Source organism: Anomalospiza imberbis, unplaced genomic scaffold, assembly GCF_031753505.1.
Source record: "Anomalospiza imberbis isolate Cuckoo-Finch-1a 21T00152 unplaced genomic scaffold, ASM3175350v1 scaffold_53, whole genome shotgun sequence".
Classification (NCBI taxonomy): domain Eukaryota; kingdom Metazoa; phylum Chordata; class Aves; order Passeriformes; family Viduidae; genus Anomalospiza; species Anomalospiza imberbis.
Window position 1 is genome coordinate 608,794 of NW_027100141.1, and position 21,069 is coordinate 629,862.

At 52.0% G+C, this 21,069-nt stretch overlaps 3 protein-coding genes across 3 annotated transcripts in view; 2 read left to right on the top strand and 1 right to left on the bottom strand.

Moving 5' to 3' along the window:
• LOC137467193 (zinc finger protein 850-like) overlaps positions 1-21,069 on the bottom strand; it is a 528,258-nt gene that overhangs the window by 355,268 nt on the left and 151,921 nt on the right. The gene's annotated exons all lie outside the window — the stretch shown is intronic.
• LOC137467192 (zinc finger protein 271-like) overlaps positions 1-21,069 on the top strand; it is a 443,780-nt gene that overhangs the window by 346,327 nt on the left and 76,384 nt on the right. The gene's annotated exons all lie outside the window — the stretch shown is intronic.
• On the top strand, positions 13,647-14,237 carry LOC137467178 (olfactory receptor 14J1-like). Its single transcript, XM_068178720.1, has one exon. It carries the CDS (start codon positions 13,647-13,649, stop codon positions 14,235-14,237), a length of 591 nt encoding a protein of 196 aa, XP_068034821.1.

The window sequence follows — 21,069 nt, forward strand, 5'->3', positions numbered from 1 at the left end:
GTTTTGTCTTGTTATCAGCCGGCTCACCTGCCCTCACAGTTTGTGTCTAGGAGAGGCTAGGGCTTGCTGGCTTTCTTGCTTGCTTGCTGGCTTGCTTGCTTTCGCTTTGCTCTTTCTTTTGGTTCTTGCTTTTGCCCTTGCTTTTGCTTATTAGTTAGTTTAGCTAGGCAATCCAATTTTTTCCCTGGACTGTTTTTTTTTTCTTTCCCTTTCCTGAATACCATTTGAACCTGCTCAGGACTGGGACCTGGGAAACACCAAGAAACAACGAGAGCCAGTATTTTGTGACCTGCAGCAGCCATCCCCAGTGCCGGAGACCGAGAACTGGGCAACCACTCCCAGCAGAGACTTTCTGAATTTGTCACCTCTTCAGTGTGGTGAAAGAGTTTTTGTCATCTGGTGTTGCTCATTTTTTGTGCTGGGGAGTGCTTTGCCTGCTCAATAAAAAGGTTGTTTCCACTACTCTCTGAGGAAATTCTTCCCGAGCCAGGTGGGGGAGGGCCCGTGGGGGTTTGCTTTCTGGGGGCTCCTTCTGTAGGTTTTCTCCCAAATTTGCCTGAAACCAGGACACATTACTACATCAGCAGGCTGTTCTTCGGTGAGATCCAGCAGGGCCCTGTTCAGCCTGTGCTCAGCAAACTGACTGGCCATGAGCCACTGGTGGATGTACCTCACCATGGCAGGCACCTGGAGAAGGCACGGGGAGACTTGGAAAGCTGCCAGAGGGAGGAATGTCCCCAGCTTCCCCAGAGAAGTGCTTCCCTTCCCACCACACTGCCATGGCCTCAAAGGCTTCCAGTGAGCAGTAGCCATGGCTTGGGAGGCCAAGCAATTCCTGGGAGGATCAAACCATGGCCACAGGCTGCTTACTTCCTTTGGATTGGAAAACCCCTCCTCTATAAGCATATCCAGCAGGGCAGCACAGGTCTTGGTTTTGAAGATGTGCGAATATGCTCTGAGCCCTGTGCCCATGGTGCTGGTCTCTTCCTCCCGAAACCTCTTGATGAATTTGCAAACCAGCTGTAGGAGAAGGGCAGGAAGCCAGGGATGCTCCAAGCGCGGTGCTCGGCTGAGCGGTGACAGCAGGCCCAGCCCAGCTGGGGATGGCTGCAGGTACCTGCGCTGTTCTGTGGAAGAGGCCACGGGCGGGGTCCTGCTCTCGTGTGCGGTGCACGGCTGCACCTGGCAAAGAGCGAGCGCAGCCTGAGCTGAGGGGCTGCGGGAGAGGCCGGAGAACACAGCCCAGCCCTGCGCTCCCCAGGCAGGGAAAGCCCTGGGATGCCCCAGGGGATGGAGCACGGGCACTGTGGGGTGTCTGCCCGGCCCCTCTTTAGTCCTATCCATGGGCAAGTGCCCAGGGGATGGGCTGGGATGGGCTGGGATTGGATGGGATGCCATGGGATGCGATGGGATGGGATGTGGCCAAGCTGGCTGCAGCCGCCAACGCAGCAGCACAGTTCTGCCACTCACCCTCCTGCTGAGGCTTGAACCGCACCACCTCTTCAGTCTCCTGTGCTGGGCCAGCTCCAGCACCTTCTTCTTCTTCCTCCACCCAGGACAGCTTGGGCACTCTTGGGGGTCTCTGCTCCATGTCAGTGACTGGATTTGTGGCTACTTGCAGGAGAGATGCCTCGGAAAACTCCGAGTCAGCAAGGCCTGCAGTCGTGCCTGGAAGGCACCTTCAAGAGAGAAGCCGCAGGAAGGCGACAGGACAGCAAGTCCTGCACTCTGGTCTCGAGGGCTCCTGCCACAAGGACAGGAGACTCCTGTCAAGGATTGTGGTCTGGCCTCGAGGGCACCGGTGGCAGGGATGGGAGATGCCTCCAGGGCACAGAGTCCCACGGTCTGCCCTCGAGGACACCTGCAGAAGAGAAGCCTCGGGAAGGCCACGGGTCACCAAGTCCTGTGGTCTGGCCTCGAGGTCAGCTGCAGGAATGACACCTCAGAAAAGCTCCGGGTCAGACACGAACGAGTGCGCTGTGCGGGGGCTCCTCACGGCACCGCTCTGTCCCGTCCTGTCCCATCGCGTGCTCCGAGCACTGTGGCGTGGTCTTGTCACCGCCAGCTCCTATGTCACCCCGTGTCACAAAGGGCCCTTGGACACGCTATCCCGTTCCATGCCACGGTGACCGTGCTGCCCCATGTCACAAAGGGCCCCTGCACACACTGCCCCCTGCCCTGGGGCCGCCCCCAGCCCACCCAAAGTGGCTCGGGTTGGAAGGAATCCCTCACCCCAAGTGTCTAAGACAGCCCGACAGGATCTTTAGGAACGGCTCAAACCATCAGCAAACGCTGCCCTGCTCTGCGGGCTCAGGGCAGCAGAAGGAGCCCCCAGGGCTGCCGACGCAGCTGTGCTGGGAAGGGCACGGGGCCTTCACAGAAACTGGCACAGCTTCCTTGGGACACATCCCACATGGTGGCCATCCTAAACCCGCGGGTGTGACACAGACAAGGAACGTGTGGGCCAGGGCAGGAATGCTGCTCTGACCCCTGGGGCCCGGGGAGCGCTGACATCAACAGGTGTGGCAGGGTCCCTGCCCAAGCAGACCTGCCACCCCCCGAGCCCTGGCAGCACCGGTGCCCGTCTCCTGCCCCAGAGACCTGTGCCCGTGGGGGGCTTCTGTGCCAGAGGGAGCCAAAGCCCACGTGCACTGGGGGCTGTGCTCTGTCCTACAGGGGCTGTTGGCAGGAGCACCTGGAGCAACTGCTGGCAACACTTGTTCTCTGTCAGAAGCTCTTACTCCATGCTGAAATTATTTTCTCATTGCAGTTATTGCCTTCAGCACAAAAACACCTTAGCGGCGAAGGCACAGAAGAGTCTTGCAAGTAAGAATCCTCAATTCAGGAAAGCCTTAATTCCCATTGCTCGACTCAAGTAGTTCCAGAAAGTTGCAAACTTCCCAAATTAATTGGGATGGCCTGAGGAGGTGAAGAGTCGGAATTTTGCTTCCAATCTCAAAGCAGCAACTCATTTGCCTTAACCTCATCCACTGAGGGTCACTTTACAGAACAGAGCACTGCACAAAAAAAGGGAAAAAACAAGGGCCATTCTTTGGTTTTCTATGAATGGATGATCATATCCTAATTCTCTAAAGAAATAAAAGCTCTCAAGAAATCAAAGTCCACTCAGTGGTAGAAAAGTAGCTGAAAGAATTGAGTAGATGGCAAAAGGGCTAATCCTCCCCCTGGTACAGAGATCTGAGTGGCCAGTAAAGTACAGCTCTGCCCTCTTGTTCCCTGCAGGACAATCAGGACCATGAAGAGGAAAATCACAGATATTCCTTCTGCCCTCCGTAACCAAAGCTGTGCCAAAGCACAGATGCTGCCTTCAAACTGACTCAAATTCCAGCCTAGACCTCTCACCTTCCAGACAACTCCTTCTCCAACACCCCACCAGCACCAAGCCCCCCAAACTCCCGCACAGAAGCCCTCAACACCCCGCCAGGAGCCCCAGCTGTCCCCGTCCCTCCGCAGAGCTTTCCCACCCTCCAGCAGACGCCCTGGTTCCCTGCAGGTGCCGTGGGATGGCACTCCGGAGGATCTGCTCCAAGGCCTTCCCCTGGAGCACGCTCAGGCTGCCAGGCCTATGGATCCTGGATCATCCTTCCCACCGAGCCTTCCTGTGCACGGCTGTTCCATTTGCACCTTTGCGCTCAGCTCGGACTTCTCCACTTCACCAGGAGTGCTGGGAAAGGATGGAGAGCAGCCTGGCAAGCTCTTTCTGCAGCTCCCTCTTTACCCTCGGGGAGGTAGAACATCCCACAGGAAAGCAACTGGTGCCACAAGGAGCGGGTGGCCTCAGGCACCTTTGGGGATGGAACAAGGCCTTTGTTTGACATAAGTAAGCACAAGCAATTCACATGAGTAAACAAGTAATTAGCACAGACATGCCTAAGTACTTAGCACCAGTTAGCATAACAAAAACCTGGCAGGCCTAACTTGACATGAGAGTGACCTGACAAAAAGCTTTAGACACAGTCTACCAGAAGAACTAAGGGCAAGTGTGGAATCAGCCCTGTGCAGGGAAGCCCTGAGGAAGACTTTGTGCTGCTTTGGGGCATCGAGACCCCTCCTGGCCAGCGCCCGGACATCAGCTTCAAGTATGGGAATCTGACACAATGTATTTCCAACCCGCTGTCTATGGAATCACCTCAGCAGTGTAAAGATGGATGGTGATTTTGATACAACTCCCACATCAACCCATTGAAATTTATATGTGGCAGAGAAACACTTTAGTGGGGTGCTGACCCCTGCCCTCCCGCCAGGTCAATAAAAGGGTTTTTGGCTGACAATGCATTTGTCTGCTGATTTCTTTGAATGAGGGAGACCCCTCAGGACTGCTGTATCCTGAGGGAACACCGTTGGCCTTGGCCTGTAGGCACCTGTACAAGCTTAAAATCAGCTGCCTCAGCTTCCAGGACCTCTCTTGGCCGGCATCCTGACGTGGATGCAGGACTGCTGTGAGGCACTGCTGGGACCCAGCGGGACAGGACCGGCTGTCTCGTGTCCATGTAGCACCCCTCACACAGCCAGGGCCATCCCAAAACCAGACAAACACTCACGTGTCAGCACAGGGGAGCAAGGAGCACTGGGCTCCTCTCAAGTTATCTCAAAGTTCGAGAATCCACCACAGCACTGGTAAATTTCTGGGGGGACCAAGGACTTTGAGTATCATAAGGGAAACTCCAATTTGTAGGGAGGGAAGTAAAATGCCTAGGACATGTGATTTGTCAAGGGAGCCAGCAGCTGAACCCTGAGAGAATTGCAGGGATAGCCTCACTCCCATGACCAAAAACTAAGAGAGAAGTCAGAAGGTTTTTAGGCCTGTTGGGATATTGCAGGCTATGGATTGAAGGATACACGCAGGCCATCAGGTTCTTGTATGAAAAGTTAGCAGAAGAAGAGATTAGGTGGGAAGAAGACGACAAGCAAATTTTGAAGCTTTAAAGCCAAAATTAGTGAGTGCAGCAGCACTGAGTCTTCCTGCCTTAGACAAACCCTTCTATCTGTTTGTGGATATAGAAAAAGGGGCAGCACATGGAGGGTTAGCCCAGGACCGGGGAGGATCCAGGAAACCAGTGGCCTATTTATCAAAACTGCAAGACCCTGTCAGCTGAGGGTGGCCAACCTGCATTCAGGCGGTGGCAGCGAGCACCCCACTCGTAGAAGAAAGCAAAAAATTAACCTTTAGGGGGAAATTGAAAATATATACCACTCACTCAGTAAAGAGTATCCTCAACTAGAAGGCTGAGAAATGGCTTACTGATTCCCGAGTGCTGAAGTATGAAGCCATCTTAATAGATAATGATTTAGAGCTAGTCGTGAGTAACCAACTCAACCCTGCCCAGTTTTAGATGGAAAACCAGGTGAGGAATTAATACATAATTGCCTAGAGCTTATAAACTATCCAACTAAAGTAAGAGAGGACCTAACAGATCAACCACTCCAAGGTGGAAAACGATTGTACATCGATGGATTTTCATGGGTAATCCAGGGCACAGGGTATTGGGGAGGGCTATAGCAGATGAAGAGTTAGTGGCCCTAGAAAAAGGAAAGTTACCTTCCAACTGGTCAGCCCAAGCATGTGAGTTGTATGCCCTAAAGTGAGCTCTGGAAATATTCACACAGAAAAGAGAAACAATATATAGAGACTCAAAATATGCTTTTGGAATAGTGCACACCTTTAGGAAAAATTTGGGAAGAGAGTGGGCTATTAAATTCAAGGGGAAAGGAACTAAAAACTACTTTTAGAAGTGTTAGAAACCTTACAATTACCAGAAGAAGTGGCAGCAGTATATGTTAAAGGACGTAAAAAAGGCGTGACTCAAGAAGCACGAGGGAACCATTTAGCTGATTTAGATGCTAAGAATGCAGCCAAATCAGGGACAGGAAAACTAATGATAGCATTAACCCCTATGAGAGAAATGGAAGAAGTCCCCGTATTCAGTGAGACAGAAGAGAAAGAATTCCTCAAAACAGGAGCCAAGAAAGATAACAAAGGGAAGTGGAGATTAGCAGATGGGAGGCAAATGTTGAATTACCCCTTGGCAGGAAAATGCTAGAAGGCATACATGGAACAACACATTGGGGTACACAAGCGCTAAGTGATCAATTTCTAAGGGACTGGGGCTGCATAGGAATTTTTGGGATAGCTAAGCATGTAATTGAAAGGTGTGTGATATGACAAGTAAATGAGAAGGTCATGAGGAAAACACCAGGGGAGGGTGAGAACTAGCCTTACAGCCCTTTCAAAACATCCAAGTAGACTTTACCGAGCTTCCCCAGGTACAACGGTGGAAGTTTTTACTAGTGATAGTAGGTGACCTGACTCTTTGGGTAGAGGCAGTACCCACGGTTAAAGCCAATGCCAATGTTGTGAGTAAAACACTTCTAGAATCAATCATTCCCCAATATGGGATGGTGAACAGGATTGATTCAGACCAAGTGTAAGGCCGTCTGAAGCCCCCACTTTTGCCTACCGATTGCCACAAGGAGAAACCCCTTCCCCCGCTACAGTTCTGGCTTGAAGAGAGCGGCAGTGCAGGTGCAGGTGCTGCACCGTTACGTTAGCTGTTCCGAACAAGGCCTGGCAAGGACTTGGCAAGGAATCGGCAAGAACTTGGCAAGGAATCGGCAAGGACCTGGCATGAACCCAGCAAGGAACGGCCTACTGCATATTTGCCCACTCGCCTTTTGAAGCTGAATGAACTTTTGGGGTGACCCTAGTGGTCTCTCATGTGCCCTAGACCTCTCATCTGCCCCGTTACCACTGTGACAGACGGACAGAGATGGAAAACCCTCCTCCTAAGGTCTGAGACTGAGACCCCTACCACAGAGAGTGGGAAAACCACTAATGACATGACCTGTTCTTCTTCAGTAATTCCAATGGACTTATTCTTCATTGTGTTAGTCCTGCCTTGGTGGTTTCAGTGGAGCCACTTGTTCCCCTGCCGCAATTGCAACAGACTTTCATTGTCCTGCATGTTCCCCCCTTTTTTCCTCTGTGGACTATAACTGGACCCCTGAGTTGACCAGAACTTCGAAGACTTCCCCGACACGACAAGACGGATCCCCATCGTCCGGACCACTGAGGATCTCGCCTGTGTTGGTAGCTATTCCCATCCCCCTCTTTTCTCTCTCTCTCTCTCGATCCTTTTATCTCCTTTCTGATCCCCACTATCACATTTACTGTTTTGGCCCCTAATAAAGGTGCATTTGTTGTGATTAACTAATAGTCCCTTGTTGTTTGCCTTTTTGCACTTTTGGGATCGGTGAAAAGAACCATCACGACACCCCGCACAAGCGGATCGTGACACCAAGGAGCTCATTTCACCTCTAAAATATTGCAAAATGTTGTTCAAACCCTGGGAGTAAATGGGAATTACACACTCCATGGCATCCACAGAGTTCTAGTCACATTGAGAAGATGAATCAAACTCTTAAAAGAGCTCTTAGATAAGCTAATGATTGAAACCCAAATGTCATGGATGAAATGTCTCCCTTTGTCCTTATTAAGACTTAGAACTCAACCCCAGTCAGATCTGGGGGTGTCACCCCATGAAATGATGTTTGGGTTACCCTTTTTGACCTCACCCCAGAGGGTTGCCTTCTATGAGGAAGGGGAAGCCAATGCCAAGAAATACATTATGTCTATAGCAGAAACCTTAGAAGGGCTAAGACATAAAGGGACTATTCCTCAAACTACCACCTGGGTTTCAGAATCCATAATATTAATCCTGGCGATTGGGTGATGATCAAGTCATGGAGGGATCACCCTTTAACTCCTCAGTGGGAAGGTCCCTTTCAGGAACTGCTCACCACCGAATCAGCCGTGTGAACTGCAGAGTGGGGATGGACTCATGCCCACAGATGGACTCATGCCAACAGAGTTAAAGGCCCAGCAGGAAAACCACAAAGAATTGACAACATATAACATCCAGACCAGATGAAATGAGATTGAATCTCAAGCAGAGACTGAAAGACAACCAGAAAAACACCAAGACGCCTAAAGTCAAGCTTCCACCAGCCAGCTCGACAACTGTCTTCCTGTTTTAATGGGTGAGAATTACCAGCACCTGTTATGGGGAAGTACACAAGGGACCGTAAGAGGTAATGGGACAGCTTCTTTAAGAAAATAAGACAAAGGAAGGAGGGCAAGACCCCTTTGTTCACTTCCAAGAAGACTCCATAGCCCTGCTGTGGGTAGCAACCCCGTAGGCATGGTAAGGTAGGGACAAAAGGCCATATTGGACCACTGTCATTCCCCAACTGTCTTTGAATACAACAGGGACTGGAGGGCGAGACCGAGCTGGCCTCTGGACCCCTAAGATACAATGACTATGGGTAGCAACCACATAGGCATGATAGATGGGAGTCAAAGCCATCCTGGACCTCTGTTAGGCCCTTTTGTCCATTCCAAATAAGTGTGTCTAAGGAAAACCTGAGATTTTTCTCCTGTTCCTGCTGTCCTTGCCCACATCAACAGATGCTAGTATGACTCATTCAAGAGAGAGAGAATTTTTTTTTTACTTAATTGTTCCAGCAAAATGACTTGTAAAAACAGAAAACAGGGGGTTGTTACAGATGAGTAATCCTATGGTTAACTCTCTCAATTAAGGGGTGAATATTAAGTAGATGTTAAGAGAAGTTGTGCAGGTGTATAGTTATCTTTCCCTTCCCCCTTGCATTGTTATCATGGGATGCCCTCAGCAGTCAGGGCATTTGGGAGGGTGGGCTTGTTGCTATGGCAGCGCCTGAGCTCCAATCAAGCTGTAAGAAAGTGATCTCCACCACTGGACAGCGAAGGAGGAGTGGATTGACAAGACTTTGGGAGGGGCTGGAGGTATAAAAGACAGAACATCCATTTTGTAGATGAGCACATGGTGACTGAATCCTTTGCTCCTGGCACTGTATTCTTTACTTTATTCACTCGTCTGTTGTATTTTGATAAGGTCTTAATAAAACTATTTAAATTATTGAAAGTGAAAATTGTTTCTCACATGGGGTTGGGGAATGTAGGGCAAGGTTGTCCACACTGGGTCAGACCTCAAGGTAAAACTTCTCTGACCTGGCCAGACCTCCTTAGGAGTGGCCCTACATCAATATCAATCACAGAATGCTGCAATCAGCTCTTCTCAAAAGAGGACAGTTATAAAGACACTCTTTAAAATAGGAATACATATTTCTTAGAAGCTCTTTGAAATATTTCTCCATAACTGTAAAAGGAAAACTTCTTAATGAACTGCATTAGAGCAGAGGGAAATCAACACACAGCCATGGCTTCTCAGGACTTGCTTCATCCTAATGAGAACCGTGGTGCATTTGCAGCTGAGCCCTGGAACCTCAGGGCCTGAGAGGAGATTGCACAAACCTTTCCAGGAGTCAAAGTCAGAGAAAAAACCCAAAGTTTCTCGAGCCATTAACGGGTGCCAGTGAGGTCCATCCCCAACGCAGGCTCCTCATGGACTCCTTGGAGGAGAGAACTGGAGGCCAGGACGGCACAAAAATCTCTCAGGGACTCATAGTGAAAAGGACAATCCAAAGTACCCTTAATTACTTGAGTATCTCAATGCATCAATGATCCCCACTGATTGTCAGTACAAAGCTCTCAAGGGACTCATTAAAACAGATAATTTCAGGCTGTGACTGCACAATCTATCTCACAGAATCTGTATCAAAAGGGAAACACCAAGTACCTTAAAAGAACGGCAGTACCTTGAAGCATTAATGACCCCCACTGAGTGTTGTTCCTGACAAAGTCTCTCCAGCGACTAATTACAGGAGATAATTGGAGGCCATGACGGCACAAAGCTCTCAGAGACTCCAAGGCAAAAGCCAAAGCCAAAGTGCTTTGAAAAACCTGCAGTCCCTGGGAGCATGAAGGAGCCCCCAGGGCCATTCCTGAGCAAGGCTCCCCAGGGACTCCTTCCAGCAGATTCTTGAGGCCACTGGGATGTGGGCTAGGGGGGGATGCTGAGGGCAGGACAAGGGGCTGACAGTGCCCAGCCTGGCTGGGGCTGTGCCAGGAGGTCCCAGTGCCTCAGGACAAGGTGTCTCCTGACAGCCCTTGGTGGCACAGAGCCTGCTGTGCCCCAGGGCACCAGGACTTGGCTTCTCTTTGTCCCCACCTGTCATCAGTGCCTCCAGTTCTCTGCTCTGCCTGGGGCCTGGGGACACTTTCTCAGTCCTGTCCCTCAGTGGGACCCATTAAAAGTCAAAGAAACTTTGGAGTTGGATTCTGACTTGGAGCTCTGGAGAGGTTTCTGCAGCTCCCTCTCAGGGCCTGATGTTCAGGGCCTGAGCACAAAGCCCCAGAGGGTCATTAAAGTCCTTGTGCTGTGTCTGTGCTGCTGAGCTGGGCCGGGCTCCTGGCACAGAGGGTGATCCTGGCAACCAAGGAGAGCTTCAAAAGCACATTTCTCTGGATGAGCAGCTCTTCTCCCAGCCCAGCAGGGCTGGGGCACTGCCTGCAGCCAGCCCGGGCACAGCACAGAGGCACAGAGAGCTTCCATCAGTCAGGGCTGGGAAGGTGCTGAGAAGTGCCTGGGGCACAATCACTGGCAGCCCTTGGCACAGGAACCTCTGGCTGCAGGACAATGCAGCTGCAGCTCCTGGAGTGATCTCCTACAGCTGGAACATCCCAATGCCCACAGACCCTGTGAGTACATTCTCTGATCATCTCTTGTGCAGAGCAGCCAGGGGTGCCCAGGGCTGTCCTGCAGAGCAGGGTCCTGCAGCCCAGGGCGCTGTGCTGGGCCAGGGACTCTGCTGCCTGCCAGGGACAGCTCTCAGCCGGCCCGGGGAGCTGCTCCCAGCGCTGGAGAGAAGCTGTGGGGGGAAGGAGCCACCCTGAGCAGGGCAGGTGCTGCTGCTGAGAGCTGCTGGCTGGGGCAGGGCTGCTCCCTGCTCCAGAGCAGCCTGGGCACAGCTCCGCAGGACACTTCCCAAAGAAGGTAAACCTGGGATTGCTGTAAAGCTCAGGAGCTTTCCTGAGAGTGTTTTCAATTTCCTGCTTGGAGAAGGATGAGACAAAAAGATTTTTTCCTTTCATAAATTTTTAATATATTTGTAGGTCTGTAAATTACTATTATATAGTTATAAAACTATAATCCTTACTTTACTCTATTAAACACTTAATTGGCTCTATTAAATTTCTATTATATACTTCTATAACTGCGATCCTTAATTAACTTTAGTACATTTCCTAATCTTTTTCTTAGATTTTAGAACAATAAGCTGACCTTCTAAACACAGTCCTGTATTTCTGTATAGTCTTATTATCAGGAAGAGGACGTAGAAGAAGAACATTTTGGTTTTTGAATGTGCGCAGTGATAACAAAACCTGGGGCATAGAAGTCCTTAGACATACTCCAATGGGTTGAGCCAGGGGTGTGTAACTGGGGCAACTGAATCTCCTATTGGATGTTCCTGTTAAATATCCTAATTAATCAACCTTAAGAAATTGCTGAAATCAGGGGCCAGGTGTGCCTCATCCCCACTGGGACACCTGGAAGCTTCCAATAAAGGTCTGGTTTTTACTTTATTGGTCTAACACTATTACAAGGATTTTTTTTTTCTCTATTGATTATAAACAACAGTGGGATGAGAGAAGCAGAACAGGAATTGTAATCCCAGAATGACAGAGCATTCTGAGTTGAAAGGGACACACAGGATCATCAAAGGAATGTTTGAACATTTACAGAGACTCCAGAACTGTGACTTTGGGTGGTCAGTCTCTCTGCTGGCAGCCTCCCAAAGGGCCTTCAGCCACTCCTCAGCCCTGGACAGCAGCAGCATCACCTTTGCAGGGCCCAGCAGGGCTCTCCTGAGCTGCCCTCGCCCAGCTGCACACAGACCCTGCCCCAGCCAGGGCCCTGCACACAGGCAGGTTTCTGTAGGGCCGGGCCGAGGGCACACAGGGTGGGATGGGCTCTGTGAGCGCTGGCAGGGACAAGGCACCTCTCAGGAGGGAATGTCCAGGCCCAGGGAGATGCTCAGGGAAGCAGAGGGGGCTGAACAGAGCAGTGCTGGGGCAGGAGGGCACTGTTGGTGTGTGGGAGGTGCCGGGCACAGCTGGGCACGGGAACACTGTCCTGAGTGCCCGGCTGTCTCTGCCCTGCCCTCTCAGGCACAGCACCACAACATCTTCTCCTGTTTCTGCACTCCCCTGATATTGTCAGTGTTTTCTGGTGCTCTCAGGGAGGCTTTGGCCTTTGCAGCAGCTGAGTCAGGCACTGCCCTTGGCATTCCTGCCAGGCAGGGCTGTCCATGGGAATGGGGTGTCCAAGCTTCCCTGGGACCTGTGGGGCTGTGTGCAAAGCAGTCCATGGGAAAGGGGAATGAGCTGAGCCCCTCCCTGAGATCCCATCATGGGCACACCCGGGCATCTCCTTGCTGTGCCCTTCCCATCTCTGAGCTGCCCTCCTGGGTGCAGAGCTGTGCCAGAGCCTCTGGGAGTTCCCTGAATGTCCCACGGGGAAGTGCAGAGATGCCACAGCTGAGGAAATGCTGCTGGGTTGGCCAAGGGAGCCATGAGTGTCCTTGGCACAAGGGGGTGCTGAGGGCTTGCCCAGAGACCTTTGGAGAGGGTGAGACATTCAGGGATCCCTCTGCTCTGGGCAGGGTCTGGTTTATCCCAGGGTGACCCAGGGTTGTGATTGTGCTCTGATTGCAGCCAAAGGTGCAAAGCCAGGGCAGTTGGGAACAAGCCCATCCAGCCCCTCACCTTCCCTCAGCCACATGCCTCTCACATGTCTCAGCCCCTCACCTGCCCCCATCCACAGGGAATACTTTGCCTCTCACATGTCTCAGTGGCAAACTCTGAGTGCAGCAGGAATGCTGGTGATTTCTGACTTCAGAGAGCCAGGAATGATGTGTGGGTAGGAAAACAATTCCAAAAATCAACTCGTGCTATCTATTTCCTTAAGAAATAGAGTGAAATTCCTTTAGAAGTGTGACTGCAGATGCTACCATCCCTTTCTGCAGTAGGAGTGATTGGCCTGAAAAATCCTGAATATCCAACCTTGTCCCTCTGCCATATGGCCACAAACCCAGGGCAATGGAGCAGGGATGGCTCCGCAAGAGCCTCCATGCACAGCCCTGGCTGCCCCTGGCACACACAGCCAGCACAACTGGAGCTCAGGCAGGGACCTGGGTGAAGGTTTTCCCAGAGCAGGAACAAGGGTGTGTGAGTCCCAGCAGGACAGTCTACCGGAAATGGCCCAGGTTTGGCTCCAAGCAGTCTCTCCTGACTCGTCACTGTGCTTTCTCCATGAACAGGTCTCCGTGTGCAGCCACAGCCAATGTCCAACAGCAGCTCCATCAGCCACTTCCTCCTGCTGGCACTGGCAGACACGCGGCAGCTGCAGCTCCTGCACTTCTGCCTCTTCCTGGGCATCTCCCTGGCTGCCCTCCTGGGCAACGGCCTCATCATCAGCGCCGTAGCCTGCGGCCACCACCTGCACACGCCCATGTTCTTCTTCCTGCTCAACCTGGCCCTCAGCGACCTGGGCTCCATCTGCACCACTGTCCCCAAAGCCATGCACAATTCCCTCTGGGACACCAGCACCATCTCTTACAAGGGATGTGCTGCCCAAATTTTTTTTTTTGTCTTTTTCATGTCAGCAGAGCTTTCCCTCCTGACCATCATGTGCTACGACCGCTACGTGTCCATCTGCAAACCCCTGCACTACGGGACCCTCCTGGGCAGCAGAGCTTGTGCCCACATGGCAGCAGCTGCCTGGGCCAGTGCCTTTCTCTATTCACTGCTGCACACGGCCAATACATTTTCGCTGCCCCTGTGCCATGGCAATGCCCTGGGCCAGTTCTTCTGTGAAATCCCACAGATCCTCAAGCTCTCCTGCTCACACTTCTACCTCAGGGAACTTGGGCTTCTTGCAGTTAGTGCCTGTTTGGCATTTGGTTGTTTTGTGTTCATTGTTTTCTCCTATGTGCAGATCTTCAGGGCCGTGCTGAGGATCCCCTCTGAGCAGGGACGGCACAAAGCCTTTTCCACCTGCCTCCCTCACCTGGCTGTGGTCTCCTTGTTCCTCAGCACTATTATGTTTGCTTACCTGAAGCCCCCCTCCATCTCCTCCCCATCCCTGGATCTGTCAGTGTCAGTTCTGTACTCGGTGGTGCCTCCAGCCCTGAATCCCCTCATCTACAGCCTGAGGAACCAGGAGCTCAAGGCTGCAGTGTGGACACTGATGATGTCTGGATGGTTTCAGAAACATTAAACTGATGGCCAGTTTCTGCAAACCACTTGTAATAAAAGTCATCTCTGAAACTTCTTTTTTGTTTCATTTTGGAGGTTCTTTTTCTTTGCTTTACATTTTCAATATTGTCTACAAATAAATGTCATTGTTTGTGCCACTGCTGTCCATCAGTCCCTGCAGGTCCCTTTCTGCCTGGCTGCTGTCCAGCCACTCTGTCCCCAGCCTGTAGGGCTGTAGGGGTTGTTGTGGCCAGAGTGCAGGACCCGGCACTTGGACTTGTTAAACCTCACCTTGTTGGATTTGGGCCCTGGATCCAGCCTCACCAGGTCCCTGTGCAGAGCCCTCCAGCTGATCCGCACTCCCAGCCAACTTGGTGTCACCACAGTTCCATGAGGCCCCAGAGTGACCCAATGGTCACCATGATTCCTTGAGGCCTCCTAGTGTCACAATGTCCCTTTGGTTCCATGGGACCCCTTGGTGTCACCAAGTCCCTTGGGTCCTTGGGCCCCACAGTGTCACAATGGCCCTTGGTCCCAAGGCCCTGCAGTGTCACAATGGATCCTTGGTTCCATGAGGCCTGGCAGTGCAGCAATGGATCCTTGGTCCCTCAAGGCCCTGCAGTGTCACAATGGATCCTTGGTCCCAAGGCCCTGCAGTGTCACAATGGATCTTGGTTCCATGAGGTCTGGCAGGGCAGCAATGCCCTCCTTGGTCCCACAGTTTCACAATGGCCTCTTGGTCCCAAGGGCCACCACGGTGTCAAACATGTTTCCTTCATTCCACGAGTCCCTGAGGAGCAGCAATGGCCCCTTGGTTCCATGGGACCCTGCAGTGTCACAATGGCCCCATCATGACAGAAGGTCCTGCTCTGTCACAGAGCTCTGCATGGTTCCACAAGGCCCTGCAGGGTCACTGTGGCCTCTTGGTTCCATGAGGCCTCAGAGAGCCACAATGAATTCCTTGGTGCTGCCGTGTCACAATGGAGCCCTGGTGACACAAGATCCTGCAGTGTCACCAGGGACCCTTGGTTCCACGGGGCACCACAGTGTCACAATTGTTCCCTCAGTTCCCAGAGTCCTTGCAATGGAGCAATGGCCCCTTGATTCCATTGTCCCCAGGCTCTCCCAAGGGTTTCCTTGGTTCCGCAGTGTCACAATGGCCCCTTGGTTCCACAAGGCCCTGCAGTGTCACAGTGGCCCCTGTGGTTCCACCAGGACCCAGACTGTCACAATGCACTCCTTGCTTCCATTCAGCCCCACAGTGTCACAATGGCCCCTTGTCTCTGTGGTGCCATGTCACACACAGTGTCACCATGGTCCTCTTAGGGCCACCAGGCCCTGCAGTGTCACAAGCATCAGAGAATCAACCAGGCTGGAAAAGACCTTGGAGAGCATCAAGTCCAACCTGGGACCCAACACCGCCTTGTCACCCAGACCATGGCACTGAGTGCCACATCCAGTTTTTCCTGAAACACTTCCAGGGACAGTGACACAACCACTTCCCTGGGCAGCCCATTCCAATGCCCAATCACGCTTTGTGTGAAGAATATTTCCTAATGTCCAGCCTAAAGTTCCCCTAGTGCGGCTGAAGGCTGTGTCCTCTTGTCCTGTCCCTGTTCCCTGGGAAAAGAGCCCGACCCCCAGCTGGCTGCACCCTCCTGTCAGGGAGTTGTAGAGAGTGATGAGGTCTCCCCTGAGCCTCCTCTTCTCCAGGATAAACAACCCCAGCTCCCTCAGCTGCTCCTCGCAGGACTTGTGCTCCAGACCCCTCACCAGCCTTGTTGCCCTTCTCTGGACACGCTCCAGCCCCTCCATGTCCTTCCTAAATTGGGGGGCCCAGAACTGGACACCGGACTCGAGGTGCTGCCCAACCAGTGCTCAGCACAGGGGAAGAATCACTGCCCTGCTCCTGCTGGCCACACCATTCCTGATCCATAGGAGTTCCAGGGGCTGGATAAAGGAAATGGTGGGGAGGGGGTGGGGACAAAGTGTTATTGATTGTCAGACATGAAAGGTCTTCATTTTCATATCTATTCAGACTGCATTAGAAGGTGCGGGGGGTCAATATCATTTGGGGATTGCTGATACCAATCTGTAAACAGGAAAACAAAACTTAACAGGACAAAACAATTCCCTGCAATGTTTTCAATATACTAAATATTCACTTTGAATACACTTCAGAAATCTGTCTAATTAACCACAGAAGAGTTGAAAACTTGAATTAATCCCAGGGGCTGTTCTTGTTCAGGCATTTTGAACAAGTGTTTATGAGCTTTTCACACTGAATTCCTGGACTGAAGAGCTCAAGAAAGAATAGGCCTCTGGAGGTGTAAAATTCATCACCAACCTCCAAGTGGCTGAGGACCCATCCCCATCAGAGCAGTGATGACCAGCAATGGGCACAGCTTTGTGGCTGCCCCAGCTCTGGGATGGGCCCTGGGCCTGGAGCAGGAGCAGCTCTGGAGGGCCCCAAGGCCGGGCTCTTGTGCTGGCCTGGGCAGATGGGATGGCAGCAGGGGCTGCAGAGCTCTCAGCACCTCAGCCCGAGGGGAGCAGGGCAGCCAGGGAGCCTCCTTTGGCCTTGGCCAAGCCCCTTCCCCCATGGCTGGGGCTGAGTCCTGGCTGAGCTGCAGCTGCTGCTGTGCCCTGGCCAGGGGCTGAGGCCGTGGGGCCAGTGGCCAGAGCAGCCTGGGCTGAGCAGAGCTGTGGGGCCAGAGCCGGCTGGGCTGTGCTGGGGAGAGGCCCTGGGTGCTGCACAGAGCTCAGGGCAGCTGGCAGAGCTTGCAGGGAGCTGGGCTGGGCTCAGAGAGCCTGGCACAGAAACCATCAGTGTCCATCCCAGCCTGGCTGAGCGTGCAGGGCAGGACTCAGCCCAGGCCTTGTGGGGCAGGGCCAGCGCCTGTGCAAGGCATGGAAAACAGGCAAGTGCCCGAGAGAGGAGGCTGCTCTGTGCCCTTGGGGGCGTGGACACAGCAGGAACACTCAGGAGCCCAAAGAGCCTCCATGGCTGTGCTGGAGACCAAGGCTGGAGCAGGGAAATGCAGGGCTGCTGCGCCATGGGGAGGGCATTGAATTCCAGCACACACCTCAGCTCTCTGATGGTCCCGGCACCATGCTGGGCCCTGTTCCAGGCTGGAGCAGAGCAGATGTTGATGGCACAGGAGCCCTGCGGGGCTGGCAGGGACCTGCAGCTTGCAAGGTGCTCTGCTCTCCCTCAGCTCCTCTCTGAGAGATCCAATCCCAGCTCGGCACCTCAGAACACAAGTGGCACTGCCTGTCCATGGGCACACAGCTGATGTCTGCCTGGAAAAGGGCACGGGTTTTAGTACTTGTGCATTTCATATTACACAAGCACATTTTTATTATCTGCGTCACTTGAGTACTTTTAAGAAACATCAATTTTCTGATATACTGATGGCAGAAGGAGAAGAAATACTGATCTTCCCATCTCCTTGAGTCACCAATATTCTGTTTATTCTTTCCTCTCCCTCTTCCTTCAGGTGTTTCCAGTTCTCCTGTTGAAATGGCCATGTCTAAGGACATCTCTGCACTAAACCAGGTGGATCTATGTAATTCCTGTTGCGCCCAGATTTCCCCCTCCAGATGCTTTCTGGTCATTCAAATGTCTCTCAATTGACAGGTTCCTCGCTTTGCACAGCAGAGAGTGGCCCAATCTTTTTGAAGTTCAAATAAATATTAATTATATCTTGCTGTTTTTAAATCTATCACAGAATTACCATTTCTTACGTCTTTGTCTAAAACTGTTCCTGTACAGAAGTCCCTTGGGGATGGGGGACATGTCAGATGCTGCTGGGACATCACAGAGAGCTGAGGGAAGAGCTGTGATGGTTATTAAACTGTTCAAATGTTCAACTTGTATTTGTTGTCAAGAAATCTTTCTGTGCCTCTGAGTGTCACCACCCCTGAGCCCAAAGGACACAAACCTGATGAGTTGTGGTTCCCACTGCAGGGGCACTTGGACCTTGGCTCTGCACAGGAGAGCTCTTCATCCACTTTCCCTCTTTTCCTCCCTCTGGGCATGGAGGGAGCTCCTGACTTCAGCCTGTGACTCGTGTGTGCACAGAGCAAATCTGGGCAGAATCAGAGCAGGGAGGGTTTGGGGGACCTTGGGATCTGTGCTGGGCACAGAAGGTGTTTTCCATTGGTATGAGACAGTATGCTGTGCAAAGTGGATTTAATATCCAGCAGTGGAATGACTTTTGCATTTGATGGACCTGTGCGTTCCCTTGGGTTTGTTGGCTGACAAGAAATGAACATCCCTCTGTGTCTCAGGCAGCTCCTTCTCCAAGGAAAGCAGGTGAGAGTTGGAGCCAAGGAGCTGAAACTTAGGGAAAAGGTTTAATAAGACATTTAATGAACAAAAAACACCTTTCAAAGCTGTATATTGGTCCATTCAACTTCACAAACTCTAAGCCATCTGAGTTTTAAGTTACTCAAAATTTTCAAAAGGACAGAAATAAAAGAATAAGAGACAGATAACAGAGAATGATGAAAAAGATTTAGAGAAGCACACACAGAGCTACCAACTCCTGGACTCCAGCAGTGTTCTGATGGAAATTCCAAGAGGAGGTAGGGTCAAGATGTGTGCTTGCCTTGTGGTCAGCCTTAAATACCCCTTGGTGTTCCTGGGCCCTTCCCCAGGTGGGACTTGGGGTCATTTGGTCACTCAGGAGCTGGGCTGGGGGCTCCAGAGGTGGCTGTGGAGCATTGCCTGTGCTGTGCCAGGGACTGGCAGACACTGCTGGGCTGGGATAGAGGCTCTGGGGGGATTGGGGTTCCAGGGCAGGGCAGGGCTGGGGTTCCAGGGCAGGGCAAGGCTGGACCTGCCCCTTCCTTTCCACATATGAAATGTTTATAGCCAACAATCTCCTCCAGTCTGTCACAACAGGCAGTGTTGGAGGTGAAATCCCAGTTCTGGCCATGAGCACCTGGACAAGAAGGACAGTTCTTTTCCACAGCAATGAAAGCCCCAGGTCTCAGCTCATTTCTGGTTTGATTGCCGAGCGTTTGTTTGGTTTTGTTGTTGCTTTGTTTCCTTGGTGTGCCTGAAGCGTCCAGTCAGGAGCAGAGTGACTCTTGCCAAGGAACTTTGCCGTGTTGTCACTTAATATTAAATCTGGTTTTTGCTGATCCCTTGCTGGGGATTTTTTCAGCGCTCTCAAGCCCTCGTTGGTAACAGGGTGAAGGAGCCCTGGCACAGGCTCTGGCCCTGGGGGACACGGGGACGCTGCCGGGGGGTCCCTGTCCCCCTGTCCCACCCCCCACAGCCCCACCCCCATCCCTGTGTCAGGCTCTGGGGTCGATCTCGTGGAACATCCTCTGGGGGAGGCTGCGGCGCTGGGGGTGGGGGGACCCGGGGGGACAGGGGACCCCGCTGTGCACGAGCAGCGTTGGACTTCTCTGGGGGAACTGTGAGGGGGGGCAGGGGTGGAGTGACCTCCCCAGTGACCTCACACAGCCCCTTTGATGTCACACAACCCACTCTGAGATGTAACAGGTCACCTGTGATGTCACACAGCTGCCCTGTAACGTCACACCCTGCTCTTTGAGGTCCCAGTCTGCTCTGTGATGTCACAAAATCTGCCCTGTGATGTCACAGCCCAGCCTGTGATGCCACAGACACCCTGTGATGTCACAGTCAGCTCTATGATGTCACAGCCACCTTTGTGATGTTATGCAGCCTCGCTGTGATGTCACAGCCTGCTCTGTGATTTCAGTCAGCTCTGTGATGTCACAACCCACTCTGTATTGTCTCAGCCTTCTCTGTGACATCACACAGCTGCTCTGTGATGTCACAGAGCCCTTTTCTATGATGGCAGAGTCTTCTCTGTGGCCTCACAGCCCGTTCTGTGATGTCACACTGCCAGCCTGTAATGTCACAGCTGACTTTGTGACATCACAACCTCCTCTGTGATGTCACAGCCTGCTCTGTGATGTCACAGCCTGCTCTGTGATGGCAGAACTCACTTAACATGTCACACAGCACCTCTGTGGGCTCACAGGCCCACCCTGTGATGCCACAACACCTTCAGTGATGGAACAAAGCCACCCTATAATGTCACGGCACACTCTTGACCTCACAGCTTGCTCTGCTCTGTGATGTCATACGGGCATGCTCTGATGTCACAGCCTACTCTGTGAAGTCACATAATAAACCTGGGATGTCACAGCCTACTATATGATGTCACAACCTGGTCTGTGATGTCACACAATCACAGAATTGCTGGGCTGGAAGAGACCTTTTAGGTCATCAAGTCCAACCCATGCCCTAACACCACCTCAGCTAAACCATGGCACTGAGTGCCACATCCAGTCTTTTTTTAAACACATCCCATGGTGGTGACTCCACCACATCCCTGGACAGACAATTCCAGGAATTTATCACCCTTTCCATCAAAAACTTTGTTCCTAATATCCAACCTAAATGTCCCTTGGTGCAGCTTAAGACACTGTCCTCTGGTCCTGTCAGTTGTTATGAGGTGAGAGACCGACCCCCACCTGACTGCAACCACCATTCAGGGAGTGTAGAGAGTGATAAGGTCACCTCTGAGTCTTCTCCAGGATAAACAACTCCAGCTCCCTCAGGCATTCCTCACAGGACTTGTGTTCCAGACCCCTTGTAATAGATAAGAGAAGTCTCTTTGTTCATCATTAAACAGGAACTCAGGCAAAGGAAGAGGTTTTTTGTGAATAACAGGAAACCCGAGGATATGCTGACTCCTTAAGTTGATTGTACAACTAGGGTCTGGAGGTGTGTAACCATCTATGGAAAGATTGTTACAGGGTCATAAACCCCCAGTGAGGAAGAGGAGGAGAGCCTTCATCCAGACGAC